The sequence below is a fragment of the Oncorhynchus gorbuscha genome, linkage group LG19, assembly GCF_021184085.1.
Source record: "Oncorhynchus gorbuscha isolate QuinsamMale2020 ecotype Even-year linkage group LG19, OgorEven_v1.0, whole genome shotgun sequence".
Taxonomy (NCBI): Eukaryota; Metazoa; Chordata; class Actinopteri; order Salmoniformes; family Salmonidae; genus Oncorhynchus; species Oncorhynchus gorbuscha.
In genome coordinates, this window is record NC_060191.1 from 65,637,626 (window position 1) to 65,657,146 (window position 19,521).

The following is a 19,521-nucleotide window of genomic DNA, read 5'->3' on the forward strand; positions in this document are numbered from 1 at the left end:
CATGCTTGGTTGGTCCTGCTAGTCATGCCTGGTTGGTCCTGCTAGTCCTGCCTGGTTGGTCCTGCTAGTTCTGCTAGTCATGCCTGGTTGGTCCTGCTAGTCATGCCTGGTTGGTCCTGCTAGTCATGCCTGGTTGGTCCTGCTAGTCATGCTTGCTTGGTCCTGCTAGTTCTGCTAGTCATGCCTGGTTGGTCCTGCTAGTCATGCCTGGTTGGTCCTGCTAGTCATGCCTGGTTGGTCCTGCTAGTCATGCTTGGTTGGTCCTGCTAGTTCTACTAGTCATGCTTGGTTGGTCCTGCTATTCGTGCCTGTCTGTTCTAAAAGGTTAATACATTTGTTTCTTATTTCTTAGAGTGTTTGATATATACATAGTTCGTCACTGTCTTCATATGAATGGACTTCAGTGTCTGTTGATCTAACACTTAACCAATGCTATTGTAATTCTTAACTGTGTGCTTTAATCAACAGCTGTACATGCCCAGCAGTGCAGATTCACCTACGGCTCCTGGACCTACAACGGTAACCAGATGGACCTCCAGAATGCCATGGACCACGCCGACCTGGCTTACCTGGTAGAGAATGTGGAATGGGAGGTGAATTAATTGATCCCTTTTATTTGACCAATTTAAAATACATGGAGTTGTAACAATACACTCAATAAGAAAATCCTTGATGGTAAAAACACAGTACAGTTAACATATTTATTCCATTGGGAAACACGGTCTAACTTCTTATCCTCTGTTTTGAACTCTTTATATTTTCCCGAATGACTGAATCACTTATTGCCATTGTGGTCATGCTTCTCAGGTGCTGGGGATGCCTGCCAAGAGGAACATAATTCTGTATGGCTGCTGTGCTGAACCTTACCCTGATGTGACCTACACTCTCCAACTAAAGAGGAAGGCTTCCTTCTAAGTGTTCAACCTGCTCATCCCGAGTGTGATGATCTCCTTCCTGACTCCGCTTGGCTTCTACCTGCCGGCTGACTTTGGGGAGAAGGTATCCCTGGGCGTCACCGTCATGCTGGCTCTCACCGTGTTTCAGCTGCTGGTCGCTGAAACCATGCCTCCATCAGAGAACGTGACACTTATTGGTGAGGGCAATAAGGGGTGGACTGGGACCAGAATTCGGCTCTGAAATTTCTAACACACTGGCCCATTATTTTACTTGAGTCCCCACATCAGACTATTATATCTCCCTTGAGGCCCCCATTACTACCCAGATCATGATCATTTTGCCAGAAAAAAAACAAGTGAGACAGGCCCACTAGGCTAAAAATGGACCAGCCCATCTGATATTTGCCGAAATGCCAAATGGCCAGTCATTTAGCTAGTGATGAACATGTCCGTAACACTGTAGTTGATTGAACTCCATGCACTGTCTCTGTCAAGGGGAAAACAGGACCTTTAAAATTACATCAGTACCATTATTACCATGACCATGATAACAGCCTCCATGGCCCTGACCATCTTTATCACGAACATCCACCACTGTGGCCCAGACGCCAAGCCTGTGCCCAAGTGGGCCAAGATCTTCATCCTGCAGTACATGGCCAGGGTGTGCTTTGTATATGAAGTAGGGGAGAACTGCATGTTTTTCCAGCCTGAGAAACAGGACCCGCCACCTCAACCTACCCATCAGAGGTGCAACAACTACACCATGAACGGACAAACGGTCCAAGAGGACTTGATTCTGAAGGTGGAAAGGGGTCAAGACGGCAATTGAGGAGACAGAAGATCAGTTGATGAGTCCCACCGGCTCCATGGGGAGGAACCCCACCAACCACTACAGTACCTGGAGAAATGGCATGTTCATGAGCATGGACTGTAAGGACTCGCCAGGGCTGGCCGCAGCTAGGAGGAGCCAGAATGGGGGAGTAGGAGAGAGTACAGGGAGAGAGGAGGTGTATAAGACCCAGTTCACCTGTCAGCACCAGCAGGTCCTCCCAAATATTGAGTACATTGCCAACTGTTACAGAAATACAAGGTCCTCAGCAAAAAGGACTGGGGAGTGGAAGAAGTTGGCGAAGGTGTTGGACCGATTCTTCATGTGGATCTTTTTCATCGTGGTGTTTTCCATGAGCCTGCTCATCATGGGGAAAGCCATTTAACTTCATAACTGGGCTGTGTTCATTAGGTACGAAACAGGAGAAAACATGTTGAAGTGAAGGAAGTATTACCTGAAATGGTGTATCAAAATGTTTTTGGTTTTACACTTATTGAGGATAACCAAAATGAGAGAACAGGCTACATGTGCAATATGTTTGTAGTGATCAGTTTCCACTTTTCACCTCACACCTTTTTACACACTAAGGCCTAATCTGAACACAAGGATTTCATCCAGACTTCATCAATTTAATTTAATTGTTTGAAGTGGAAATTGCAAACTTAATAAGCCTTTTTAAACCTCACATATACTACAAGTTTGAAATTTCCTGCAGTTCTCCTGCAAAAGTTTGATCAAATTAAGATCCTACATCTCTACATGTGGTGTGTGTCAGATCACTATTTGTAGTTTCTAACATTAATTTTAACGTGAACATGGGAATTGCAACACCTTAGATTCCCATTCAGGGATGATAAAACAGCAATAGTTGATTTAAGCTTTTTTGGTTAATTTATTTAATTTATCAACATTTAATAACACAATGAAAATCAATTATGTTTGTGACATTTAAAAACACTTAAATAATCAGTTACAGCATCACAATATCCAGTGCTTAATTTGTAAATCGGGAGGTTCCGGGACAAAAAGTGAGAGCGACATGGGGAGTTCTAAGGTACCAGAACGAATAAGAAAAACCAATCACCTTTATATTAAAGCATAGCAGGCATACTATCGCATGTGCGTAGTGACGTAGAGCAGTAGAGTAGAGGCACTTACAAAAGTTGCACACATTGGGGAAATTATTTGTGGCCTAGGGTCTGGGAAAAAATGTGGCCTTTTATAAACGTATTTCATGCAATTCTACGTAATTTTGCATGACTGACAGAATCTTTGACACTGACAAACTGAGAATATGAGATCAGTGAAAACGACCTTGTCTTGAATCCATCAACAGCCTTTGCCTAGGAAATTCCTAAAAATGCTTTCCAGTTTCACTGACTGAACCAATGATGCGCTCATGCCAAAAGCTTCGCTCTCTCTCTTTGGTAAAACAATATTTGGATGTTGATCAAATATTTTGGTAGCCTACAGCAGCATAGTGTTCACTTTTCGGCAGGACCCAATTGCTTTCCAACCTGTGCTTCCCCTTGACTGTTTTTGAAATATTGCGAAAAAAACGGTTTTGTCTGCATGCTGTTTTTTCACGGACAGATATGCCTCGCGTTCCCTACTGTAGGTTTCTTCGTTATTACTGGGCTACAATCCACAGCTAGGCTATTTAAAAAAAAAAGCTATTGATCTTTGGTGGCTAGATTATAAGCCTTCTCATGGTGTAGCAGGCTATTCTGAATGATTTCATTAACAGACAGCAGTAATTCTATAATTTTGGCAAATGTATTTATCGGGGGTGCTGCGGTTCCTTCAGAACCATTCGCATGGCAATGGTTCTATCAGGGAAATGTATAAAGTGCATGAGAGATGAGAGTTGCAGGCTCATGTCTATTAGAGCAGAGATGGAGAGAGACCATAGAAAGTTACTCTAATTCTAGTTATGTGAGAGACAGAGGTGCGCTTCTCACATAGGCACGGCCAAGCGTTGGTCTCACACATCGGTTACAATGTTGCGCAAACCATAAACCCTGACCGGCCCGACCCAAAACTACTCTTAGAATATTAGGCCCGGGATGAAAATGTACTATTTCACATAGCATTTGTTTTGGGACAGGATAATTACGAAGATACAATTTGAATGAACTTTGACCGCATTTATTGTCATTTTTACATTTAAAAAAGTGCCAATTATTTTTCATGCCATGAGAGGTACCGGATCCGGCCAAATAGGTACAAAACAGTCCAAAACGGAGAGGTTCCGGATCCTGTTCTGGCAGGATTCGGCTGGAATTAAGCACTGACAATATCTCATTATACCATCATTTAGTGTATGTTTGATATAGAAAAAGTGACAATTCCACTTTAACATGCACATGATATTGTTAAGAGAAACAAAGATTATCACTTTAATTATTAGCTGTTATGTAAACCAGTCTTTATTGTCAGTTTATGGTGGATTGAACTGTATGTGCAGATCCTGAACCGTACGTCATATGCGTTGCTTTGTTGTGCCAATTTATATTCCTTACTGATCTCACCTCTCTCCACAGAGAAATATTTAATTAGATCTACTCAGACATCCAGCAAGTCTCCTGGCAAATTACTGCATTTTGTATAGCTGAATATTGTAATTGACTGTTTATCCCCACAACGGTTCAAACGTGTCCCTGTTGTACACCGTCAGAGTCGCCCTTACCAGAACAGGGCCTTCTCAGCGCAGCCGTTATCTCTTTGTTTCTTAAACTATAGATGATGGGATTTATAACAGGAGTCAGGAAGCAGTTACCGATAGATATCAAGATTATAACTTTACAGTGAATGTTTTCAGATTTGGCACTGATGTAGACGCAGGAGTGAGCAAGGTAGAAGGGGAGGACGACAGTGAGATGTGCGGAGCAGGTAGAGAAGGCTTTCATACGGGCCTCTGAAGATGCAATCTTGCAGACGGCTACAAGGATTCTGAAGTAGGACCAAATAATGACAGTGAACGGGAAATAGATCGCTAAGCACACACGTTGATCAAAAAGGTTGTGTCCGAACAGGACAATGACACAGAAGACAGGTAAACTGAGTCCAGATGCCCATGCCGCTGTAGTCAACAGACCGCACAGTCTCTAAGATAATGCTGCTGTAAGGGATTGCAGATGGCGACTTAGCGGTCATAGTCCATGACACACAGCAGCATGCTCTCGACGGTTTGAAATGACAAATACACATACAACTGGAGGAAACACGCTGAGTAGGAGATCGTTACGTTATTCCACAAACTCACTGCTATCATCTTAGGCAGAACACTGGTCGATATCACAATGTCTACGAGGGACAGATGGCTGAGGAACATGTACATGGCTGACTGCAGCTTGGGGTCTGTCGCCACCAGGGTAAGTATGATGAGCTTCCCAATCAGGATCATCAGGTAGACCACCAATAGGAAGATGGCCAGCTCTAGGTAGACGTTTTTCAGCCCGCTCTCAACCCCAATGAAGAGGAATTCAGTCACAACTGACACGTTGGCTTGAAGGCAAGAGTCTTCTGGAGGTCAAGGAAGATCCTTTTACTATCAGCATTTGCTTTAGAAAGACAGAAATAGTTCTTATTTTGTATGAGACACTTACTTTCTACATTTTGAAAGCTGTATTCAGGGCATGTATGTTATTCACACGCCAGATTTTCATATTATTTGGACAATTTCAGTGAACAGACACAAAAAAAGACATACAAACACAAATAATGAATCTCTAGTATGAACTACATTTAAAAATAAACTATTTTGAATAGCCATTGATGCAAATGATGAAGCTGGTTTTGTACCTTATCAACGCTCTAACCACTAGGCTACCCTGCCACCCCTGATTGAGAGTGGTTTGGGTTAAATGCAGGAAACACATTTCAGCTGAATGCATTCAGTTGTACAACTGACTAGGTATCCTCCTTTCCCTTATGACTGAAGCACATAGTTTCTGATTAGTTATGTCCAACACTTCATTTTGATCCTCTAAAATGTCTATATGCATTGATAAATGTTCAACAAACTCCATTGGCTAGTTAGATATTAACTGCAAATGTTGATATAAAACAAACAGTTGTGTTGCCAGCAGGGAGTTGTACATGTCCTTTTAAATGATGTCACGCCCTGACCTTAGAGGTCCTTATGATTCTCTATGTTTGGTTAGGTCAGGGTGTGACTCGGGTGGGAAAGTCTGTTTCTATTTCTTTGATTTGGCAGAGTGTGGCTCCCAATCAGGCACCTGTCTGTCGTTGTCTCTGATTGGGGATCATATTTCATTTGTCATTTTCCGTTTGAGTTTTGTGGGATCTTGTTTTCTGTTTAGTGTCTGTACCTGACAGAACTGTGCACTTTCGTTTTCACTTTGGTTATTTTGTTTGAGTGTTTAAAAAAATATATATATATATCATGAACACTTTCCACGCTGCGCTTTGGTCCAATCCTTTCGACGAGAGCCGGTACAAATGATGCTTAAATGTGTGTGATAGTTTTCAAATCTGAAAGCTTAAGTCAATACCAACCCGAAATGTAGAGACATTGGTTTTACCTGAAATGTATAGACATTGGTTTTACCTTGCGGAGTAAACTTTTACCATGTCTAAGTAACATAATCATATTCTCCAATTCAGACCTGCGCATTCATTGTTAAATAATAACATCTATAAACTATCAAAATAAAGGAAGTCGCACACTCCATATACAAACTCCCAGGAACTCATTGGGTTTTTACCAACGTTTCGGCATCACTGTATGTTCCTCAGGGTCAATAATAATGGGATGTAAACATGGTGCATTATGGAATAACTTTATTGAAGACAGGAGTTTCAGGACAGAATCCTTTGTTTGTTCCTGAAACTGTAAACAAGTGGATTCACAAGAGGAGTTAAAACATAGTTGACAATAGACATCAAGATGATGTCATTGAGATGAATATGATATGATTTAGCACAGATGTAAACACATGAATAATCAATGTAGAAGGTAATGACAGCAATGAGATGAGAGGAGCAGGTATTTTTTTCCCGCCCTTCAGATCTGGCAATTTTGCAAACGATTTGATGATTTTACAATATGACCAAATGATGACAGTGAATGGAACATACATCACAAATAAAGCACATGCGAGGACTAAATCTATCAAAAATATTGTTTCCAACTTGACAAGGTAACAGTCGGAGGATAATCACAAAACCAATACATTATCTGATGACTACTGAAAGGTAGTTGTGATGCAAGAATGACAGTCAATGCTGGAAGCCCATGTTGTTGAGGCCAGGAACATACACCTTGATTGTCATGATGCTGTTGTGGCGTAAAGGATTGCAGATAGCAACATAGCAGTCGTAGGTCATAGCACATAGGATAAATCCCTCTGTAGTTTGGAACATCTGCAAGAAGAGACCTACAAATGAAATGGACACATCATTCCACACGCTGATATCATTTTAGGTAGAACACTGGTGGTGATCACAAAATTGGTGAGAGACAGATTACAGAGGAAAATACACACTGAAGTTTGGAGTGATGATCACCAGAGTGACGATCATGTTGTTGCCGATGACGAACATGATGTATACCAACAGAAGAAAGATGGCCAGCTCTGTGCAGATCTCCTTGAGACCCAGTTCCCGTCCATCTAACAGGACATCTGAAAACAGGCTCACGTTGAGAGGAATGAGAGGAATGAGATGTTAATCTAAGAGCATGCATCCACGAAGCACTGTCTAAAAAACATACTGGTATATATTTACATAGCATATAGTTGGACACAGTGTAACTTATAGGAACAGATTGTTAAGTTGTATAGTTGTTATGACATTATTATGAACATGTCAAACATCTGTATGCAGTAGTTTCACATGTACACAGACACACAGACAGACACATAGACACAATACAAAACATTAAGAACACCTGCTTTTTCCATGACATAGACTGACCAGGTGAATCCAGAGGAAACATATGATCCCTCATTGACGTCACTTGTAAAATTAACTTAAATCAGTGTAGATGAAGTGGAGGAGACAGGTTAAAGAAGGATTTTTAACTCTTGAGACAATGGAGACATGGATTGTGTATGTGTGCTATTCAGAGGGTCAATGGGCAAGACCAAAAGACTTAAGTGCCTTTGGTAGTAGGTTCCAGGCGCAGTGTATGTGCAACGTTTTAGACTGATCCAATTAACCATTGTATTTCTGTTCAAAATTGTGTATAAAGGCTGCCCAATGTCCCCAAAAATCTTGTTGCAACCCCTATTACTAGCCTGTTCAACCTCTCTTTCATATCGTCTGAGATTCCCATAGATTGGAAGGCTGCAGTGTTCATCCCCCTCTTCAAAGGGAGAGACACTCTAGGCCCAAACTGCTGCAGACCTATATCTATTCTTGGGGCGGCAGGGTAGCCTAGTGGTTAGAGCGTTGCACTGTTAACCGGGAGGTCGCAAGTTCAAATCCCCGAGCTGACAAGGTACAAGTCTGTCGTTCTGCCCATGAACAGGCAGTTAACCCACTGTTCCTAAAAATTCTACCTCGACCATTTTGAATCCCATGTACCTTCTCCTATGCAATCTGGTTTCAGAGATGGTCATGGGTGCACCACACTCAAGGTCCTAAACAATATCATAACTGCCATCGATAAGAGACATTACTGTGCAGCTGTATTCATTGACCTGGCTAAGGCTTTTGACTCTGTTAATCACAACATTCTTATTGGCAGGCTCAACAGCCTTGGTTTCTCAAATGATTGCCTCACCTGGTTCACCAACTACTTTTCTGATAGAGTTCAGTGTGTCAATTCGGAGCGCCTGTTGTCTCTGGCATTCTCTATGGGGGTTCAATTCTCGGGCAAACTTTTTCTCTGTATACATCAAATGTCGCTCTTGCTGCTGGGGATTCTTTGATCCACCTCTACGCAGATGACACCATTCTGTATACCTCCTTGCCCTTCTTTGGACACTGTGTTAACTAACCTCCAGACGAGCTTCAATGTACAACTCTTCTTCCGTGGCCTCCAACTGCTCTTAAATGCAAGTAAAACTAAATGCATGCTCTTCAACCGATCGCTGCTCCCACCTGCCCGCCTCCAGCATCACTACTCTGGACGGTTCTGACTTAGAATATGTGGACAACTACAAATACCTAGGTGTCTGGTTAGACTGTAAACTATCCTTCCAGACTCACATTAAACATCTCCAATCCAAAATTAAATCTAGAATTGGCTTCCTATTTCGCAACAAAGCATCCTTCACTCATGCTGCCAGAACATACCCTCATAAAACTGACCTACCGATCCTCGACTTCGGCGATATCATTTACAAAATAGCCTCTACTCAATAAATTGGATGCAGTCTATCACAGTGCCATGCATTTTGCCACCAAAGCCCCATATAATGTTCTTGTTACTTACAACCTCATGCTAATCACATTGGCCTATGTTAGCTCAACTGTCCCGTGGAGGACCCACAAATACCGAAAAGGTTCAATTGTTTAACTTTGGTCAAAACGTTTTGGGTTGCCTTCCACAAGCTTCCCACAATAAGTTGGGTGAATTTTGGCCCACTCCTCCTGACAGTGTAACTGAGTCAGGTTTGTAGGCCTCCTTTCTCGCACATGCTTTTTCAGTTCAGCCCACAAATGTTCTATAGGTATGAGGTCAGGGTTTTGTGGTGATGGCCACACCAATACCTTGACTTTGTTGTCCTTAATCCACCATTTTGCCACAACTTTGGAAGTGTGCTTGGGGTCATTGTTCATTTGGAAGACCAATTCGCAACCAAGCTTTAACTTCCTGTCTGATGTCTTGAGATGTTGCTTCAATATATCCACGTAGTTTTCTATCCTCATCACGCCATCTATTTTGTGAAGTGCACTAGTCCCTCCTGCAGCAAAGCACCCCCACAACATGATGCTGCCACCCCCGTGCTTCATGGTTGGGATGGTGTTCTTCAGCTTGTAAGCCTCACTCCCCCTTTTTCCTCCAAACATAACGATGGTCATTATGGCCAAACAGTTCTATTTTTGTTTCATCAGACCAGAGGAAACTTCTCCAAAAAGTACGATCTGTGTCCTCATGTGCAGTTGAAGCCGTAGTCTTGCTTTTTTTATGGCGGTTTTGGAGCAGTAGCTTCTTCCTTGCTGAGCGGCCTTTCAGGTTATGTCGATATAAGACTCGTTTAACTTGTTTAACTGTGGATATAGATACTTTGTACCTGTTTCCTCTAGCTTGTTATGGTTGTAATCACGATATCGGGATAAGTGTCATCAACAACCGCTGAATGGCATAGCGCTACATGCAAGAAATATTACTATAAATATTTATATTCATGAAATCACAAATGCAATATAGGAAAACACAGCTCAGCCTTTTGTTAATCCACCTGTCATGTCAGGTTTTGAAATGATGCTTTACAGCGAAAGCAATCCAAGCGTTTGTGTAAATTTATCGAACGCACGATAAAACATTAAGTACACTTAGCATCAGGTAACCCGGTCACGAAAATCAGAAAAGCAATCGAATTAAATCGTTTACCTTTGATGATCTTCGGATGTTTTCACTCACAAGACTCCCAGTTACATAACAAATGTTCCTTTTGTTCCATAAAGATCATTTTTAGATCCAAAATACCTCCGTTTGTTTGTCGCGTTATGTTCAGAAATCCACAGGAAAGAGCGGTCACGACAACGCAGACGAAAATTCCAAATAGTTTCCATAATGTCCACAAAACGTCAAACGTTTTTTTAATCAATCCTCAGGTTGCTTTTAAAATATATAATCGATAATATATCAACCGCAAATGTCTTTCACAGTAGGAGAGGGGAAAGCAATGGCTGTCCAAATTCTCTTGCACGAGCAAAACTCATGTGACCACTTGACGCGATGTTATTGTTTTGGCTCATTTTTCAAAATGAAAGCCTGAAACTATGTCTGAAGACTGTTGACACCTTGAGGAAGCGATAGGAAAAGAAATATGGTTCATATCCCTTTAAATCTAGCAAAGGGAGGCTATGGAACATGGAGTTTTCAAAATAGAAGCCACTTTCTGTTTTGATTTTTCTCAGGGTTTCGCCTGCAATATCAGTTCTGTTATACTCACAGACAATATTTTGACAGTTTTGGAAACTTTAGAGTGTTTTCTATCCAATACTAATATTAATATGCATATATTAGCAACTGAGACTGAGGGGCTGGCCGTTTACAATGGGCACCTTTTCATCCAAGCTACTCAATACTGCCCCTGCAGCCATAAAAAGCTAGCATCTTCACAAGGTCCTTTGCTGTTGTTCTGGGATTGATTTGCACTTTTCACACCAAAGCATGTGCATCTCTAGGAGACTGAACGCGTCTTCTTCCTGAGCGGGATGATGGCTGCGTGGTCCCATGGTGTTGATACTTACGTACTATTGTTTGTACAGACGAACATGGTACCTTCAGGCGTTTGTAAATTGCTCCTAGGGATGAACCAGACTTGTGGAGGTCTTGGCTGATTTATTTTGATTTTCCCATGATGCCAAGCAAAGAGGCACTGAGTTTCAAGGTAGGCCTTGAAATACATCCACAGGTAAACCTCCAATTTACTCAAATCATGTCAATTAGCCTATCATAAGCTTCTAAAGCCATGACATAATTTTCTGGAATTTTCCAAGCTGTTTAAAGGCACAGCCAACTTAGTGTATGTAAACTTCTGACCCACTGGAATTGTAATACAGTGAATTATAAGTGAAATGATCTGTCTGTAAACAATTGTTGGAAAAATTACCTGTCATGCACAAGAAGTCTATCCAAAACTATAGTCTGTTGACAAGAAATTTGTGGAGTGGTTGAAAAACGAGTTTTAATGACTCCAACCTAAGTGTAGGTAAACTTCCAACTTTTTTTTACGAGGATTACATTTCAGGAATTGTGAAAAACTGAGTTGAAATGTATTTGGCTAAGGTGTATGTAAACTTCTGACTTCAACTGTATATATTGAACATTGAATGTCCTGTTGAGCATGGTGAAGTTATTCATTACACTGGAAGGTGTATCAATACACCCAGTTACTACAAAGACACAGGCTGTTATGCAGGTGAGTGAGGACCCAAAAGCGATATAACGGAAACAGAGTCTTTTAATGTCCAAACAGGGAAAACATAAATCCTCAATATTACAGGGGAAGTCCAAACAGGGAAAACACAAATCCTCTAGTTTAACAGGAGAGTCCCCCTTCTAGTTGTTGAGGAGAGTTGCAGGGCTAGCGGCAACAGACTGCAGGTCCCTTCGGGTAGGCGCGGGCCGTAGAGGATAGAGACACCTGCTCACACGTAGTATCTGATGACGAGGCAGAATACAACTGGACGGAACAAAAGCAAAGCAAACAGCAAACAAGAATCCGACAAGGACAGAAGCAGAAACAGAGAGAAATAGAGACTTAATCAGAGGGCAAAATAGGGGACAGGTGTGAAAGAGTAAACGAGGTCATTAGGAGAATGAGGAACTGCTGGGAGCAGGAAAGGAACGATAGAGAGAGAGAGGAATAGAGAGAGAGAAAGAAACCTAATAAGACCAGCAGGGGGAAACGAAGAGAATAGAAAGCACAGGGACAAGACATGACAATACAATACATGACAGTACCCCCCCACTCACCGAGCGCCTCCTGGCGCACTCGAGGAGGAAACCTGGCGGCAACGGAGGAAATCATCGATCAGCGAACGGTCCAGCACGTCCCGAGATGGAACCCAACTCCTCTCCTCAGGACCGTAACGGGAAACGATGAAGAGGGAATCTAGTGCAATTACTATTATAAAAATGAGACACGGGTAGAGAACTGTAAGAGTTTGAGCAATCAGGACCAAACAGGCCAGGAGAGTAACAACTAGGGACAGACTGAGACACAGCAAGGCTAAGACCAGGAACAGGAGAGAGGCGGTGGCTGTGGACAGACTGAGACACAGCAAGTGCAGGAGCAGGACCAGGAGAGATGCGGTGGCTGGGGACAGACTGAGACACAGCAAGGGCAGGAAAGATGCGGTGGCTGGGGACAGACTGAGACACAGCAAGGCCAGGAGCAGGACCAGGAGAGATGCGGTGTCTGGGGACAGACTTAGACACAGCAAGGCCAGGAGCAGAAGCAGGAAGAGAGTAACCGGACTTAGTCTGCGCGCAGTCCGAACAAGCAGCCACGAAACGACGCGTATCACGCTCCTGAGTGGGCCACCAAAAACGCTGGCGAAAAGAAGCAAGCGTACCCCGAACGCCGAGGTGGCCGGCTGACCTGGCAGAGTGAGCCCACTGAAGAACGGCCAGACGAGTAGGAACGGGAACGAAAAGAAGGTTCCTAGGACAAGCGCGCGGAGAAGGAGTGTGAGTGAGTGCTTGCTTAACCTGCCTCTCAATTCCCCAGACAGTCAACCCGACAACACGCCCCTCAGGGAATCTCCCCTCGGGGTCGGTGGAGGCTACTGAAGAACTGAAGAGACGGGATAAAGCATCAGGCTTGGTGTTCCTTGAGCCCGGACGATAAGAAATAACAAACTCGAAATGAGCGAAATACAGCGCCCAACGAGCCTGACGCGCATTAAGTCGTTTGGCAGAACGGATGTACTCAAGGTTCTTATGGTCAGTCCAAACGACAAAAGGAACGGTCGCCCCCTCCAACCACTGTCGCCATTTGCCTAGGGCTAAGCGGATGGCGAGCAGTTCGCGGTTAGCCACATCATAGTTACGTTCCGACGGCGACAGGCGATGAGAAAAATACGCGCAAGGGTGGACCTTATCGTCAGAATGGGAGCGCTGGGACAGAATGGCTCCCACGCCCACCTCTGACGCGTCTACCTCGACAATGAACTGTTTAGTGACGTCAGGTGTAACAAGGATAGGAGCGGATGTAAAACGCTTCTTGAGGAGATCAAAAGCTCCCTGGGCGGAAACGGACCACTTAAAGCACGTCTTGACAGAAGTAAGGGCTGTGAGAGGAGCTGCCACTCGACCGAAATTACGAATGAAACGCCGATAGAAATTCGCGAAACCGAGAAAGCGCTGCAGTTCGACACGTGACTTAGGGACGGGCCAATCGCTGACAGCATGGATCCTAGCGGGATCCATCTGAATGCCTTCAGCGGAAATAACAGAACCGAGAAAAGTGACGGAGGAGACATGAAAAGCGCACTTCTCAGCCTTCACATAAAGACAATTCTCTAAAAGGCGCTGGAGGACACGTCGAACGTGCTGAACATGAATCTGGAGTGACGGTGAAAAAATCAGGATCTCGTCAAGGTAAACAAAAACAAAGATGTTCAGCATGTCACTCAGTACATCATTCACTAATGCCTGAAAGACAGCTGGAGCATTAGCGAGACCGAACGGCAGAACCCGGTATTCAAAATGCCCTAACGGAGTGTTAAACGCCGTTTTCCACTCGTCCCCCTCCCTGATGCGCACGAGATGGTAAGCGTTACGAAGGTCCAACTTAGTAAAGAACCTGGCTCCCTGCAGAATCTCGAAAACTGAAGACATAAGGGGAAGCGGATAACGATTCTTAACCGTTATGTCATTCAGCCCTCGATAATCCATGCAGGGGCGCAGGGTCCCGTCCTCTTCCTTAACAAAAAAGAACCCCGCTTCGGCGGGAGAGGAGGAAGGGACCACGGTACCGGTGTCGAGAGCTACAGACAAATAATCTTCGAGAGCCTTACGTTCGGTAGTCGACAGAGAGTCTAGTCTACCCCGTGGGGGAGTAGTACCCGGAAGGAGATCAATACAACAATCATACGACCGGTGAGGAGGAAGGGAGGTGGCCCTGGACCGACTGAAGACCGTGCGCAGATCATGATATTCCTCCGGCACCCCTGTCAAATCACCAGGCTCCTCCTGTGAAGAGGGGGCAGAAGAAACAGGAGGAATAGCAGACACTAAACACTTAACATGACAAGAGACGTTCCAGGAGAGGATAGAATTACTAGACCAATTAATAGAAGGATTATGACACACTAGCCAGGGATGGCCCAAAACAACAGGTGTAAAAGGTGAACAAAAAATCAAAAAAGAAATGGTTTCACTATGATTACCAGAGACAGTGAGTTTTAAAGGTAGCATTTCACGCTGAATCCTGGGGAGAGGACTACCATCCAAGGCGAACATAGCCGTGGGCTCCACTAACTGCCTGAGAGGAATGTCATGTTCCCGAGCCTAGGCTTCGTCCATAAAACAGCCCTCCGCCCCAGAGTCTATTAATGCACTGCAGGAAGCTGCCGAACCGGTCCAGCGTAGATGGACCGACAAGGTAGTACAGGAACTTGACGGAGAGACCAGAGTAGTAGCGCTCGCCAGTAGCCCTCCGCTTACTGATGAGCTCTGCCTTTTACTGGACATGAAATGACAAAATGACCAGCGGAACCGCAATAGAGACAGAGGCGGTTGGTGATTCTCCGTTCCCTCTCCTTAGTCGAGATGCGAATACCCCCCAGCTGCATGGGCTCAACACCTGAGCCAGTGGGGGGAGATGGTAGAGATGCGGAGAGGGGGGACACTGTTAACGCGAGCTCTCTTCCATGAGCTCGGTGACGAAGATCTACCCGTTGTTCTATGCGAACGGCGAGTTCAATCAAAGAATCCACGCTGGAAGGAACCTCCCGGGAGAGAATCTCATCCTTAACCTCAGCGTGGAGACCCTCCAGAAAACGAGCGAGCAACGCCGGCTCGTTCCAGTCACTGGAGGCAGCAAGAGTGCGAAACTCTATAGAGTAATCCGTTATGGATCGATTACCTTGACATAGGGAAGACAGGGCCCAGGAAGCTTCTTTCCCAAAAACAGAACGATCAAAAACCCGTATCATCTCCTCCTTAAAGTTCTGATACTGGTTAGTACACTCAGCCCTTGCCTCCCAGATAGCCGTGCCCCACTCACGAGCCCGTCCAGTAAGGAGAGATATGATGTAGGCGATACGAGCAGTACCCCTGGAGTACGTGTTGGGCTGGAGAGAGAACACAATATCACACTGGGTAAGGAACGAGCGACATTTAGTGGGCTCCCCAGAGTAACACGGTGGGTTATTAATTCTGGGCTCCGGAGACCCGGAAGCCCAGGAGGTAACCGGTGGATCGAGGCGGAGATTGTGAATATCCTCCGAGAGGCCGGAGACTTGGGCGGCCAGGGTCTCAACGGCATGTCGAGCAGCAGACAATTCCTGTTCGTGTCTGCCTAGCATCGCTCCCTGGAACTCGACGGCTGAGTAGAGAGAATCCGAAATCGCTGGGTCCATTCTTGGTCGGATTCTTCTGTTATGCAGGTGAGTGAGGACCCAAAAGCGATATAACGGAAACAGAGTATTTTAATGTCCAAACAGGGAAAACATAAATCCTCAATATTACAGGGGAAGTCCAAACAGGGAAAACACAAATCCTCTAGTTTAACAGGAGAGTCCCCCTTCTAGTTGTTGAGGAGAGTTGCAGGGCTAGCGGCAACAGACTGCAGGTCCCTTCGGGTAGGCGCTGGCCATAGAGGATAGAGACACCTGCTCACACGTAGTATCTGATGACGAGGCAGAATACAACTGGACGGAACAAAAGCAAAGCAAACAGCAAACAAGAATCCGACAAGGACAGAAGCAGAAACAGAGAGAGAAATAGAGACTTAATCAGAGGGCAAAATAGGGGACAGGTGTGAAAGAGTAAACGAGGTCGTTAGGAGAATGAGGAACAGCTGGGAGCAGGAACGGACGATAGAGAGAGAGAGGAATAGAGAGAGAGAAAGAAACCTAATAAGACCAGCAGGGGGAAACGAAGAGAAGAGAAAGCACAGGGACAAGACATGACAATACAATACATGACACAGGCGGTCTTCAGAAATCCGGAGAGGAAGGAAAGCGCTCAGGGATTTCACCATGAGGCCAATACTAACCTTAATTACAGTGAAATGAATGAAGCCTGTATTAACTTTGGGTCCTGAAACCAAAGTATTATGTTAGGGGCAAATCTGAAAAAACACGTCAATGACGACCCTTTTCTTACCAGTCCCACATGGGAATCAAACCCACAGCCCTGGCGTTGCAAGCCCCATGCTCTACCATCTGAGCTTCAGAGGACCATATTATGGGCAGGCTTGTCATAGGCAAGGACTATAGAGTTTTTTAGGATAAAAATAAACGGAATTGTGTTAAGCACAGACAATATCCTAAAGGAAAACCTGGTTCAGTCTGCTTTCCACCAGACACTGGGAGACAAATTCACCTTTCAGCAGGACAATAACCTAAAACACAAGCCCCGTAAGAGGCCTTGTAACAGTTTTGACTTCAATCAGCATGAAAATCTATGGCAAGACTTGAAAATGTCTGTCTAGCAATGATCAACAACCAACTTGACAAAGCTTGATCATTTGAAAATATTGTACAATCCAGGTGTGCATAGCTCTTAGAGACTTACCAAGAAAGACTCATACTTATGTAAATGTGTGCATAGCTCTTAGAGACTTACCAAGAAAGACTCATACTTATGTAAAGGTGTGCATAGCTCTTAGAGACTTACCAAGAAAGACTCATACTTATGTAAATGAGGTATTTCTGTATTACATTTTCAATACATTTGCAAAAAAATCACATTGCCATTTTGGTGGATTGTGTGTAGATTGGTGAGGGGGAAAAAACATTTGAATCCGTTTTAATTCGGGCTTTAACACAACAAAATGTAAAATAAGTTGAGGGGTATGATACTGTATTCTAGTCATGGCTCATCCTATATAACTACTTCTGTATAGACCTTTTATATTTAAATAGTGTCCATAACGTCAGTTGAGCCCCACAGTGGTGTCACGTATACTCTCTCTCAGGCTGCTGATTATCACGCACACCTGTCACCAACGTCTCGCGCACCTGCGGATCATGACACTCACCTGGACTCCATCACCTTCTTGATTATCTTCCCTTTATCTGTCACTCCCCTTGGTTCTTTCCTCAGATGTTATTGACTCTGTTTGCATGTCGGGGCGTTGTTTGTTTTACGTGTTTATTATTTCTTACAAAACTCACTCCCTGAACTTGCTTTCTGACTCTCAGCGCATCCGTTACAAGTGGAGGTGTCATAATACCCCTAAAACCTAGCAGTCAAACAGGGAAATGGTTCCAACTGTTTTTCCACCCTGTTTCCCATAGGGATTTTTAGAAACACTTAAAATAAGGGCTGTGTTTTGTGTAGGCTCACCCTGGCATGACGTTTTTATAACCATGTAAATCTCTCTCGGACAAAGTGACTTTCATCAATATATTTGTCAGCATTTACTCTCAGATTTGTAAAATGCTAATTAGCATCGAAGTAGACATTATGCAAGACAAAAAATCCCTGCAAGCTCCTGCAGGTCATCTCTAGCTGACACCTTTGCTAACAGGCATTGTGTCCATTTAAAACTTGAACAAGACAGTTCACAGAATTGTCAATTTAAAAAAATACAGCTAATATATTAATTTCTACATTTAGCCAACATTAGATAGTTAATCCAGAGATTCTAACTTTTGCCTCGATTCGGCAGGCTCGTCTAGATCATCATGGGATTTGTAGTTCTTTATCATAGCCACATTAGCAGCTAATTGGCATTTCATTTTTGGGGGGTAAATACAGGCAAATATATTGATAAAACTCACCTTGTCTGAGAGACATTGACACGGTTATCAAAGTGTCACGTCAGGTTAAGACTACACGAAACACAGCCCTTATTTAAAAACCTCTTGAAGCTAGGTGGCAGAATTTTCACTTTTGGATAAATAGCGTGCCCAATTTCAACTTCCTGCTACTCATGCTAAGAATATAAGATATGCATATTATTCATATATTGGGATAGAAAACACGGAAGTTTCTAAAAGTGTTTGAATCATGTCTGTGAGTATAACAGAACTTATGTAGCAGGCAAAACCCAGAGGACTAACTGTTCAGAAATATATTTTTTTTCTCCCCCCTCTCTGTTCGCTGATTGTCTTTGCCATGGGATATTTCATAGGAACCTATTTTCAGATCCTACCGCTTCCAATGGATGGCACCAGTCTTTGGAATTTGGTTGAGGTTATTCCTTTGTGCAATGAAGAAGTAGGCCAACTCGGAAGTGGGGACACTTTTGTGAGTTGCGCAAGACGTAAAAACAGCGCTGGTTTGTTTTCTTTCCTGTATTGAATACAGATTGCCCCGTCTACAATTTGATCGATTATTAACGTTTAATAATACCTAACGTTGTATTTCAAAAATAGTTTGAAATAAGTTTAGGCAACTTTTGAAATATTTTGTATTGACGTTGCGTTTTTGTAAGCTGTTTTTTTATGGATCAAACGCACTTTATAAATGGACATTTTGGATATAAATGGACGGAATTAATCGAACAAAAGGACCAATTGTAATGTTTATGGGACATATTGAAGTGCCAACAAAAGAAGCTTGTCAAAGGTAAGGTATATTTTATTTCAGCATTTTGTGAAGCGCCTGTAGGGTTGAAATATGCTAGCTCCTTTGTTCACTGCTGGTGCATATGGTGCAGGCTATCAGATAATAGCTTCTTGTGCTTTTGCCGAAAAGCATTTTTAAAATCTGACATGTTGGCTGGATTCACAACGAATGTAGTTTTAATTGAGTATCTTACATGTGTGATTTAATTAAAGTGTCAGGACCCGGTTACTAACCCGGGTCTCCGGAGTGAGAAACAGTCACTTAACCAACTGAGCCACGAATAGTCGGCAGAACACCGAAGATGAGGCAGACACAGCAGTACTTGAGACTGTGTATTTAATGAAGTAAAAAGTGAAGTTCTTCAGGAAAACATGTAACTCCACAACCTCAACAGGAATTCC

At 43.6% G+C, this 19,521-nt stretch overlaps 1 protein-coding gene and 1 pseudogene across 1 annotated transcript; one reads left to right on the forward strand and one right to left on the reverse strand.

Moving 5' to 3' along the window:
- The first annotated feature begins 512 nt into the window (after positions 1-512).
- On the forward strand, positions 513-2,562 carry LOC124005965 (annotated as a pseudogene).
- Positions 2,563-4,373: 1,811 nt separating this feature from the next.
- Positions 4,374-18,346, reverse strand: LOC124004951 (olfactory receptor 2D2-like). Its single transcript, XM_046313755.1, is given in 4 exon segments — positions 4,374-4,720; positions 4,828-5,250; positions 7,236-7,373; positions 18,331-18,346. Coding segments are annotated over 4 exon segments (924 nt in total).
- Positions 18,347-19,521: the final 1,175 nt, after the last annotated feature.